We start from the raw sequence: 12316 nt of genomic DNA on the forward strand, positions 1-12316 counted from the left end.
TCAGCCATCTCTACATGCCGTCTATTGCTCTCTGTTATCAGCCATCTCTACATGCCGTCTATTGCTCTGTTATCAGCCATCTCTACATGCCGTCTATTGCTCTCTGTTATCAGCCATCTCTACACGCAGTCTATTGCTCTCTGTTATCAGCCATCTCTACATGCCGTCTATTGCTCTGTTATCAGCCATCTCTACATGCCGTCTATTGCTCTCTGTTATCAGCCATCTCTACACGCAGTCTATTGCTCTCTGTTATCAGCCATCTCTACATGCAGTCTATTGCTCTGTTATCAGCCATCTCTACATGCAGTCTATTGCTCTCTGTTATCAGCCATCCCTACACGCCGTCTATTGCTCTCTGTTATCAGCCATCTCTACACGGTCTATTGCTCTCTGTTATCAGCCATCCCTACACGCAGTCTATTGCTCTCTGTTATCAGCCATCTCTACATGCAGTCTATTGCTCTCTGTTATCAGCCATCTCTACATGCCATCTATTGCTCTCTGTTATCAGCCATCCCTACACGCAGTCTATTGCTCTCTGTTATCAGCCATCCCTACACGCAGTCTATTGCTCTCTGTTATCAGCCATCTCTGGCTGTGACGAGACTCATAGAAACCAAAAGTGCAGAACTTTTCTTGGATAATGGAGATGGGTCAGTATGGTGTAATAGGGTCCGATGGAGAGACCCCCGTCCCAGGCCGAAGGCGAGAGGTCGTCACCTGTTGGAGATTCAGTAGATTCAGCTGCCGGACAAACAAAAGGCGTTCAGCTGACACAACACGATGTGGGGGGGACCCAGAAAATGTGGCGGACCCTCAGTAAGACTGGCGGCATAGGGGACACAAAACTCCCCTCTGGCACAATGCAGCGGGCGGACTCGACATCGGGGTCTTCTTCCATTCACTGACAGCAAGCAAAGGTCTGAGAGCCGCCATACCAGCCACATTCTCACCTCCACATAAGGCTGCGGACCCTCACACCAGCACATATGTTGGGGGGGTTATTCCCATTCTTCCTCCTCTTGACTTTATGGCCCCCTCTCCTCTGTTGTTCTAGCACTTCCTTTATTTTCAGCTGCCCTCCCCCTTTACCATTAACTGCGGACCCCCATTCCCGCTCCCTGTTTGTCTTACCTCGGGGTCCCTCCTCCACTGTTTGACTTTCAGGATCTCATGTAGCAACCAAGTGATACCAAGTTCAAAAGGACACAATCCCGGCCACGGCCACAATGGCGTCCTCTGGGTACATTGTCTTTGTTAGGTCCCTGCAGAAAACACAATGTGGTGGGAAAAAATAAAATAAAAACCTTTTCTTAAAGGGGAACGCACCTCCGAACCGAATGACATGGGAGAAATCCTGAAATGGACGACCAGTGGGGGAATCGCAGACATATTGGTCACGTCCCGCCCTCCCAGAAACAGCGAGAACTTGACATTAGGGGACTTGTGATTTTAGGGGGAAGCGCTCTGTGAATACTGAATGGACTCCAGACCTTGTAGTAAAGTGCATTGTGAGGCTAGCTGACCCCAGGCCAGTCTGCACCCCCTGCCTCCGAGATCTAAGACCCCCTGGGGGGCAACCTAATTGCTAAGTTCCTACATGAGGAAATAATCCCTTTAATATGGAAATGGTGAGAGGTCTCTGAACAGACAGAACAGGGTCTGTAAAAACCTGCAGTGTGGAGGGGTGGGGTCTGAGTATTGGGACCCCCACTGATGGGGGGCTTTGTGTTCTCCCTCCTGGCCCCTGGTCTAGCCCCATTCTGGTCCCTGGCAGGTCACCCATGGGATAAGAAATAAAGGGAACAAGACCAATGCCAGGAGGGGATAAACGGGGTGGCCAGTCGTACGCCTGATTTTGTGCTGTTAGAAGACCAGGGGTTGTCAGTGTGGGGGCCCTACTAATATCCATGATGGGACCCCATCAGGCCGCTCCATTTAGTTGGAAAACAAGGGTCTTAAGACCCCCAGACACTTAAACTGGAGTCACACTAGTGTTCGAAAAATTGGGCCGATGTCGATCAAGAAAAGTAGGACGAGTACAATGCGATTATTCTCTGAAAGTGTCTGAGGGTACATCGCATGTCAGACTCCCTACACTTATCATTGTCCCCAATCTCTTCTTTTTCCTGTCCTGATCTGGCGGTACATCACTACAATGACACTCTCTTAGAAGCCCCCTGGACCAAGTAGCTCCCCTCACCCTCAGAACCTCCAAACACACAGTGATACAGCCCTGGCTCACATCGCAAACCCAGCGATGCTCTAGGAGTGCTGAACGCTTATGGAGGAAAACTCGCACCCCAGAAGACTTCATACACTTCAAATTTATGTTAAGGACCTATAACTCTGCCCTTCACCTCGCCAAACAGTCCTACTTCACCACTCTGATCTCACTATCCAACAACCCCAAGAAACTTTGACAACTTTCACTCTCTCCTCAGGCAAAAAGCAGAAGCCCCAATCACAGACATTTGTGCTGATGACCTGGCCTCCCACTTTATAGAGAAAATAGACAATATCTGTCAGGAAATCCGGTCCCAACCACTAAGTTCAGTGATCCCCATCCCTCCCTGCATCTCCCCTGCTTCACTCTCCACATTCGATCCCATCACAGAAGAAGAAGTCTCCAGGCTCCTCTCCTCTTCCGACTACATGCACCACCGACCCCATTCCCTCACATCTTCTCCAGTCTCTCTCTCCAGTCGTCACAACTCACCTAACTGCAATCTTTAATCTCTCCCTCTCCTCTGGCATTTTCCCTTCCTCCTTCAAACACTCTATCATTACTCCATTACTAAAGAAACCCACCCTCGACCCATCCTGCACAAATAACTACAGACCGGTCTGCAATCTCCCCTTCATCTCTAAACTCTTGGAGCGCCTGATCTACTCCCACCTTACCCTTTACCTCTCCACTCATTCCCTCCTAGACCCTTCACAGTCCGGTTTCCACCCCCTACATTCGACAGAAACTGCACTCATCAAAGTGACCAAAGTACTTCTGACAGCAAAACGTAATGGTGACCACTCTCTGCTCATTCTCCTCGACCTCTCTGCAGCTTTCGACACTGTTGACCACCCTCTCCTACTCTCTAGGCTCCAGTCACTTGGCATTAAGGACACTGCTTTCTCCTGGTTCTCCTCCTATCTTTCTGACCGCTCCTTCAGTGTTCTGTTCTCTGGCTCCACTTCATCTCCTCTTCCTCTCACTGTTGGGGTACCTCAGGGCTCAGTCCTTGGCCCCCTTCTCTTCTCTCTCTACACGGCCCCAATTGGACAGACCATCAGCAGATTTGGCTTTCAGTACCATCTTTATGCCGACGACACACAACTATATACGTCATCCCCTGACCTTACCCCCGCTGTACTACAGAATGCCACTGACTGTCTGTCCGCAGTCTCAAACATCATGTCCGCTCTCTATCTGAAACTCAACCTCTCCAAAACTGAACTTCTTCTGCTCCCACCATCTACTAACCTCCCTAAATCTGACATTTCCCTCTCCGTGGGTGGCACCATAATAACACCCCGGCAGCAGGCGCGCTGTCTGGGTGTTATGTCTGACTCCGATCTCTCCTGCACCTCCCATATACAATCTCTTGCCCGCTCGTGCCGCTTACACCTAAAGAACATCTCTAGAATCCGCCCTTTTCTCACCATGGAGACAGCTAAAACCCTCACGGTCGCCCTGATCCACTCCCGCCTGGACTACTGTAACGCTCTATTAATTGGCCTCCCCCTCACTCGACTTTCCCCTCTCCAGTCCATCCTTAATGCAGCAGCCAGGGTAGTCCATCTGGCTAATCGTTACTCGGACGCGTCCGCTCTTCGCCAGTCGTTACACTGGCTGCCCATTCATTACAGGATACAATTCAAAGTACTTGTTCTCACCCACAAAGCTCTCCACAGTGCGGCCCCCCATACATCTCCTCCCTCATTTCTGTCTATCGGCCTAACAGACCGCTGCGCTCTGCAAATGACTTTCAACTAACCTCTGCACTAATCCGTACCTCCCAATCCCAACTCCAAGACTTCTCCCGTGCTGCGCCAATCCTCTGGAATGCTCTACCCCAAGATATTAGGACCATCCACAATTTGCATAGTTTTAGGCGCTCGCTCAAAACACATTTGTTCAGAGCGGCCTATCACGTTCACTAATCAAAGTCATTTTATGTTTGTGTGTGTGTAGCCCATTCACTATCCCCATCTATCCCCCACCCCCTGAAGATGGCTGGACCATCATTGTAAATACATCATTGTAAATACACACCTGTACTTTGTATCTCCCCCAACTCATTGTAGATTGTAAGCTCTCACGAGGAGGGGCGGCTTATTTCGCTTTAATTATTGTATTGTTATCGTTGTTACTGTTTGTGTTTGAAACTGTTAAACTGTAAAGCGCTGCGGAATATGTTGGAGCTATATAAATAAAGATTATTATTATTATTATTGAGAGATTTCCAGGGAAACATTCTTCGATACATAGAAATGTCAGGGACAGATATGATTAGTACAGTGTTTGTGTAGCTTGCTCTGCATGTTTTTAATTAATGAATAAATTACAGAAAAAATGGCGTGGGATCATACGAAATTTTAATAACCAGCAGAGGGAAAGCCGACGGCTGCTGATGTTTGTAGCCTGGTAAGGGGGTAATGTCTATGGAGCTTCCCAGGCTATTAAGATCAGCTCACAGCTGTATACTTAGCCTTTACTGGTTAAATGGGGCCCTCTTATAAGTAATAACCAGAAAAGGCTAGGCAGACAGCTGTGGGTTGATATTAACCCCTTCCCGACCTGTGACACAGCGTATGCGTCATGAAAGTCGGTGCCAATCCGACCTGTGACGCATATGCTGTGTCACAGAAAGATCGCGTCCCTGCAGATCGGGTGAAAGGGTTAACTCCCATTTCACCCGATCTGCAGGGACAGGGGGAGTGGTAGTTTAGCCCAGGGGGGGTGGCTTCACCCCCCCCCCCCCCCCCGCCCCCGTGGCTACGATCGCTCTGATTGGCAGTTTCACTTTCAACAGCCAATCAGAGCGATTTGTAATATTTCACCTAAAAAACTGGTGAAATATTACAATCCAGCCATGGCCGATGCTGCAATATCATCGGCGATGGCTGGAAACACTAATGTGCACCCACCCCACCGATCGCCCCCCCCAGCCCCCCGATCTGTGGTCCGCTCCGCTCCCCCGTCCTCCTGTCCGCTCCCCCCGTGCTCCAATCACACCCCCCGTGCTCCAATCAAACCCCCCCCCGCACTCCGATCCCCCCCCCGCACAGCGATCCCCCCGTGCTCCGATTCCCCCCCCCCCCCCCGTGCTCCGATTCCCCCCCCCTCCCCGTGCTCCGATTCCCCCCCCCCCGTGCTCCGATCCACCCCCCCCGCACAGCGATCCTCAGATTCGTTCCAAAGTGAGTTTTGATGACTGAGATATAACCTATCTCAGTGATCAAAATAAAAAAAATAGTAAATGCTCCCCCCCCCCCTTGTCACCCCCATAGGTAGGGACAATAAAACTAAATAAAGAATTTTTTTTTTGTTCCACTAATGTTAGGGTTAGGGTTTCGGTATGTGCACACGTATTCTGGTCCTATGCGGATTTTTCCGCAGCGGATCTGATAAATCCGCAGTGCTAAACCGCTGTGGATTTATCGCGGATTTACCACGGTTTTTCTGCGCATTTCACTGCGGTTTTACAACTGCGATTTTCTATTGGAGCAGTTGTAAAACCGCTGCGGAATCCGCACAAAGAAGTGACATGCTGCGGCATGTAAACCGCTGCGTTTCCGTGCAGTTTTTCCGCAGCATGTGTACAGCGATTTTTGTTTCCCATAGGTTTACATTGAACTGTAAACTCATGGGAAACTGCTGCGGATCCGCAGCGTTTTCCGCAGCATGTGCACATACCTTTAGAATTAGGCTATGTGCACACGGTGCGTATTTGGCTGCGGATCCGCAGCAGTGTTCCATCAGGTTTACAGTACCATGTAAACATATGGAAAACCAAATCCGCTGTGCCCATGGTGCGGAAAATACCACGCGGAAACGCTGCGTTGTATTTTCCGCAGCATGTCAATTCTTTGTGCGGATTCCGCAGCGTTTTACACCTGTTCCTCAATAGGAATCCGCAGGTGAAATCCGCACAAAAAACACTGGCAATCCGCGGTAAATCCGCAGGTAAAACGCAGTGCCTTTTACCCGCGGATTTTTCAAAAATGGTGCTGAAAAATCTCATACGAATCCGCAACGTTGGCACATAGCCTTAGGGTTAGGGTTGTGGTTAGGGTTGTGATTAGGGTTAGGGGTGTGTTGGGGTTAGGGTTGTGATTATGGTTACGGCTACAGTTGGGATAAGGGTTAGGGGTGTGTTGGAGTTAGAATTGAGGGGTTACCACTGTTTAGGCACATCAGGGGGTCTCCAAACGCAACATGGCGCCACCATTGATTCCAGCCAATCTTGTATTCAAAAGGTCAAATGGTGCTCCCTCACTTCCGAGCCCCGACGTGCGCCCAAACAGTGGTTTACCCCCACATATGGGGTACCAGCATACTCAGGACAAACTGCGCAACAATTATTGGGGTCCAATTTCTCCTGTTACCCTTGAGAAAATAAAAAATTGCTTGCTAAAACATCATTTTTGAGGAAAGAAAAATGATTTTTTATTTTCACGGCTCTGCGTTGTAAACGTCTGTGAAGCACTTGGGGGTTCAAAGTGCTCACCACATATCTAGATAAGTTCCTTGGGGGATTCTAGTTTCCAAAATGGGGTCACTTGTGGGGGGTTTCTACTGTTTAGGCACACCAGGGGCTCTGCAAACGCAACGTGACGTCCGCAGACCATTCCATCAAAGTCTGCATTTCAAAAGTCACTACTTCCCTTCTGAGCCCCGACGTGTGCCCAAACAGTGGTTTACCCCCACACATGGGGTATCAGCGTACTCAGGAGAAACTGGACAACAACTTTTGTGGTCCAATTTCTCCTGTTACCCTTGGGAAAATAAAAAAATTCTGGGCTAAAAAATTATTTTTGAGGAAAGAAAACGTATTTATTATTTTCACGGCTCTGTGTTATAAACTTCTGTAAAGCACTTGGGGGTTCAAAGTGCTCACCTCACATCTAGATAAGTTCCATGGGGGGTCTAGTTTCCAAAATGGGGTCACTTGTGGGGGTTTCTACTGTTTAGGCACACCAGGGGCTCTGCAAACGCAACGTGACGTCCGCAGACCATTCCATCAAAGTCTGCATTTCAAAAGTCACTACTTCCCTTCTGAGCCCCGACGTGTGCCCAAACAGTGGTTTACCCCCACACATGGGGTATCAGCGTACTCAGGAGAAACTGGACAACAACTTTTGTGGTCCAATTTCTCCTGTTACCCTTGGGAAAATAAAAAAATTCTGGGCTAAAAAATTATTTTTGAGGAAAGAAAACGTATTTATTATTTTCACGGCTCTGTGTTATAAACTTCTGTAAAGCACTTGGGGGTTCAAAGTGCTCACCTCACATCTAGATAAGTTCCTTGGGGGGTCTAGTTTCCAAAATGGGGTCACTTGTGGGGGGTTTCTACTGTTTAGCCACATCAGGGGCTCTGCAAACGCAACGTGACGCCCGCAGAGCATTCCATCAAAGTCTGCATTTCAAAACGTCACTACTTCACTTCCAAGCCCCAGCATGTGCCTAAACAGTGGTTTACCCCCACACATGGGGTATAAGCGTACTCAGGAGAAACTGGACAACAACTTTTGGGGTCAAATTTCTCCTGTTACCCTTGGGAAAATAAAAAATTGCGGGCTAAAAAATCATTTTTGAGAAAAGAATTTTTTATTTTTATTTTCATGGCTCTGCGTTATAAACTTCTGTGAAGCACTTGAGGGTTCAAAGTGCTAACCACACATCTAGATTAGTTCCTTTGGGGGTCTAGTTTCCAAAATGGGGTCATTTGTGGGGGATCTCCAATGTTTAGGCACACAGGGGCTCTCCAAATGCGACATGGTGTCCGCTAATGATTGGAGCTAATTTTCCATTTAAAAAGCCAAATGGCGTGCCTTCCCTTCTGAGCCCTGCTGTGCGCCCAAACAGTAGTTTACCCCCACATATGGGGTATCTGCGTACTCAGGACAAACTGGACAACAACATTTGTGGTCCAATTTCTCCTATTACCATTGGCAAAATAGGAAATTCCAGGCTAAAAAATCATGTTTGAGAAAAGAAAAATTATTTTTTATTTTCATGGCTCTGCGTTATAAACTTCTGTGAAGCACCTGGAGGTTTAAAGTGCTCAGTATGCATCTAGATAAGTTCCTTGGGGGGTCTAGTTTCCAAAATGGGGTCACTTGTGGGGGAGCTCCAATGTTTAGGCACACAGGGGCTCTCCAAACGCGACATGGTATCCGCTAACAATTGGAGCTAATTTTCCATTCAAAAAGTCAAAAGGCGCGCCTTCCCTTCCGAGCCCTGCCGTGTGCCCAAACAGTGGTTTACCCCCACTTATGAGGTATCGGCGTACTCGGGACAAATTGCTCAACAAATTTTAGGATCCATTTTATCCTATTGCCCATGTGAAAATGAAAAAATTGAGGCGAAAATAATTTTTTTGTGAAAAAAAAGTACTTTTTCATTTTTACGGATCAATTTGTGAAGCACCTGGGGGTTTAAAGGGCTCACTATGCATCTAGATAAGTTCCTTGGGGCGTCTAGTTTCCAAAATGGGGTCACTTGTGGGGGAGCTCCAATGTTTACGCACACAGGGTCTCTCCAAACGTGACATGGTGTCCGCTAAAGAGTGCAGCCAATTTTTCATTCAAAAAGTCAAATGGCGCTCCTTCCCTTCCAAGCCCTGCCGTGCGCCTAAACAGTGGTTTACCCCCACATATGAGGTATCAGCGTACTCAGGACAAATTGGACAACAACTTTCGTTGTTCAGTTTCTCCTTTTACCATTGGGAAAATAAAAAAATTGGTGCTGAAAAATCATTTTTGTGACTAAAAAGTTAAATGTTCATTTTTTCCTTCCATGTTGCTTCTGCTGCTGTGAAGCACCTGAAGGGTTAATAAACTTCTTGAATGTGGTTTTGTGCACCTTGAGGGGTGCAGTTTTTAGAATGGTGTCACTTTTGGGTATTTTCAGCCATATAGACCTCTCAAACTGACTTCAAATGTGAGGTGGTCCCTCAAAAAAATGGTTTTGTAAATTTCGTTGTAAAAATGAGAAATCGCTGGTCAAATTTTAACCCTTATAACTTCCTAGCAAAAAAAAAAAATTGTTTCCAAAATTGTGCTGCTTTAAAGTAGACGTGTGGGAAATGTTATTTATTAACTATTTTGTGTCACATAACTCTCTGGTTTAACAGAATAAAAATTCAAAATGTGAAAATTGCAAAATTTTCAACATTTTCGCCAAATTTCAGTTTTTATCACAAATAAACACAGAATTTATTGACCTAAATTTACCACTAACACGAAGCCCAATATGTCACGAAAAAACAATCTCAGAACCGCTAGGATCCATTGAAGCGTTCCTGAGTTATTACCTCATAAAGGGACACTGGTCAGAATTGCAAAAAACGGCAAGGTCTTTAAGGTCAAAATAGGCTGGGTCATGAAGGGGTTAATAGGCTAGGAAGGGGCCATGGATATTGACCCCCTCCCAGACTAAAAACATCAGCTCTCCACCAGGCCAGAAATGGCGCACCATAAGATGCACCAATTCTTGCACTTATCCTCACACTTCACACTTGCCCTGGGGCGGAGGCAAGTGGGGTAATATTATTGGGGTTGATGTCAGCTTTCTATTGGCAGCTGACATCAAGCCCAGTGGTTAGTAATGGGGGCGTCTTATAGACTCTATATTACTAGGCGAGGCTTCACGGCAGTGGATATAGTCTGGACTCTGACTGTAGCCCCACCTAGTGGTTGTTACCAGTCACTGCACAATTGAGATGTAGCGTGAGCGTTGACCAGCTGGGGCTGCGGAGCATAAATCTCTTCATGGCGGTATTTCTGCCATATTTAACACGAGCTTTCTTTCTATCCTTATTTCCAGGCTGTGTATAAACTCGCTGACGTCGCCTGCAAGTGTCACGGCGTCTCCGGATCGTGCAGCTTAAAGACTTGCTGGCTGCAGCTCGCCGACTTCCGCAAAGTGGGCGAATACCTGAAGGAAAAGTACGACAGCGCGGCCGCCATGAGGCTGAACCGCCGCAGCAAACTGGAGCAAGTGAACCAGCGCTTCAACGCCCCCACGCCGGAGGATCTGGTGTATCTGGACCCCAGCCCGGACTACTGCCTCCGCAACGAGACCACGGGCTCCCTGGGAACGCAGGGGCGACTGTGCAACAAGACGTCGGAGGGGATGGACGGCTGCGAGCTGATGTGCTGCGGACGCGGTTACGACCAATTCAAGACCATGCAGGTGGAGCGCTGTCACTGCAAGTTCCACTGGTGCTGCTTCGTCAAATGCAAAAAGTGCACGGAAATAGTGGACCAGTACGTGTGCAAGTAACGCTGCGCCCCATCGCCCGCACCACCGCCTCCATACACCGCACCCCTTCCCCCGGCACTTGGAAGGGAGTCGGAAATATATATGTATAGGATATAAAATTAAATCTATATGTGTAGATATATATTTTTATATGTGTACAAAGGAAAGGCGAGAGCGGACAGGACCGGGGGAGGGGGAAAGAACAATGCATGGTGTGTGGATTCGCTGCTGTCGGTGCCTTGCAACATGGCAGAGACTGGCAAGGAAAGACGTGATGGCGGCCATTCAGCAAGCCGTATGGAAAGGGCTATGTCGTGTCTGCACCGATCACGCTGCAGACAATCACTTTCCCTGCAGTAAGTAGTAAGGTGTATGAGCCCACTGTGCATCTCCTTCATTCTCTGCATCATCAGGGGTCCGGACCATCACTGGGATAAGGTGGACCCTGAATGCTTTTTGCACATAAAATAACACATGAGGGGGGTATTCACCCTCCCCAGGTCCAGCGGTGACATTGCATCAAGAGAGCGCATCACTGCTGCCGCCAATCACTGAGTTTGGCGATTGGCTGCAGCGATGATACACGCTGTCAGTGTAATTTCACCACTGCAGCCGAGACCCGAGCAGTGGCAGGGAGCCGACGCTGGACCTGGGGAGGGAGAGTACCTGCTATGTTTATTATTTTATTATGAGAGTGTTTTGGGGGTCCACCGAAAGACGAAAACCCCTTTTAAAGAAACTAGGAGAGATGACTGAAAGCCGACACCTGTTGTTACACCCAGCGTCAGACTCAAGTTCTTGCTTTCAGCTTCTCAGGTGCATTTACTGGGGGAAATGTTTGGTGCAAAAATAATGTAAAAAAATGTTTTTTTAAGAAGTTTTTGAAACTTCCCAACCTTTCTCTCTCCTGTTTATATAGCCCCCCCACCCCATCAGGTGGCGGCACACAATTATACTCTCGCACTACGATACTGCCCTCTAGTGGTCACGATTTCAGAAAACAAAAATCTAAAAAAAACTTCAACATTCTCTTTAGCGGATAAAACAGATGTCAGACCCTTGCAATAAACAAAAAAGACCCCCCAGGCCACACCCTTAACCCTGTCCTGCTGGCCTAGCAATGCGGGAGTTAATTTTAACCTCTATTTGTAATTTTATTTATTTTCTTTTTGTTTTATATTTTTTATATCTAATTTTTTTTTTTGGGGGGGAGGCGGGGTACAAGAGACAGTCTGACACCAGCAGGGCAACAACAGGTGTGAATATAATCTGCGCTCTGCCACCGCCGGAGGAAACGCTCCCGTGTTTGTATAGATCTTCTTTGCTGTGTACGTTTGACGATACTTTACCAAATTGTATCACAAGAAACAACAAAAAAAAAACTTGGACCACAACTCCCAGCGTCCTTGTATTTTGTACTGATGACTACTTCTGTCTTCGGATACTGAAAGGTTGCTGCAAGTATTATCGATACTGGAAATATTTCTAACTTCCTTTAATCAGTAAATCAGACTTTCCCCCCAGCTTCAGAGCCAGAACTGACAGAGGTGACAACTTAGAGACTCCTTCCACAGGAGGAGGCCGTGAGCGCTGCAGAAGGGGCCCGATGACGGCTGTCCTGCTCCGCACACCCAGGTACGATCAGTCTAGCTGAGCATGCATGTGTTCTGGAAGGAAGGCCCCTCCTCCATCTTACCAGCTCAGGGGCACAGCGATGGGCGACCCTCGTGCCCCTACCTATACTAACCTGCTGCTGGAAGAAACTGGGGCTTTGGTGATGACTCCGACCCACAGACGACATTGTGATCTGGAAGGACAACGTCA

The 12316-nt window shown here is 47.8% G+C and overlaps 1 protein-coding gene across 2 annotated transcripts in view; it reads left to right on the plus strand.

Moving 5' to 3' along the window:
- WNT5B (Wnt family member 5B) overlaps positions 1-11884 on the plus strand; it is a 149621-nt gene extending 137737 nt beyond the window's left edge. For both annotated transcript variants that reach the window (XM_069762951.1, XM_069762950.1), the window contains one exon: positions 10055-11884. In XM_069762951.1, coding sequence (XP_069619052.1) covers positions 10055-10513 — 459 coding nt within the window. In that variant the 3' untranslated portion in view covers positions 10514-11884. The remainder of the gene's footprint in view (positions 1-10054) is intronic.
- The last annotated feature ends 432 nt before the right edge of the window (positions 11885-12316 follow it).

This window comes from Ranitomeya imitator, chromosome 4, assembly GCF_032444005.1.
Source record: "Ranitomeya imitator isolate aRanImi1 chromosome 4, aRanImi1.pri, whole genome shotgun sequence".
Taxonomy (NCBI): domain Eukaryota; kingdom Metazoa; phylum Chordata; class Amphibia; order Anura; family Dendrobatidae; genus Ranitomeya; species Ranitomeya imitator.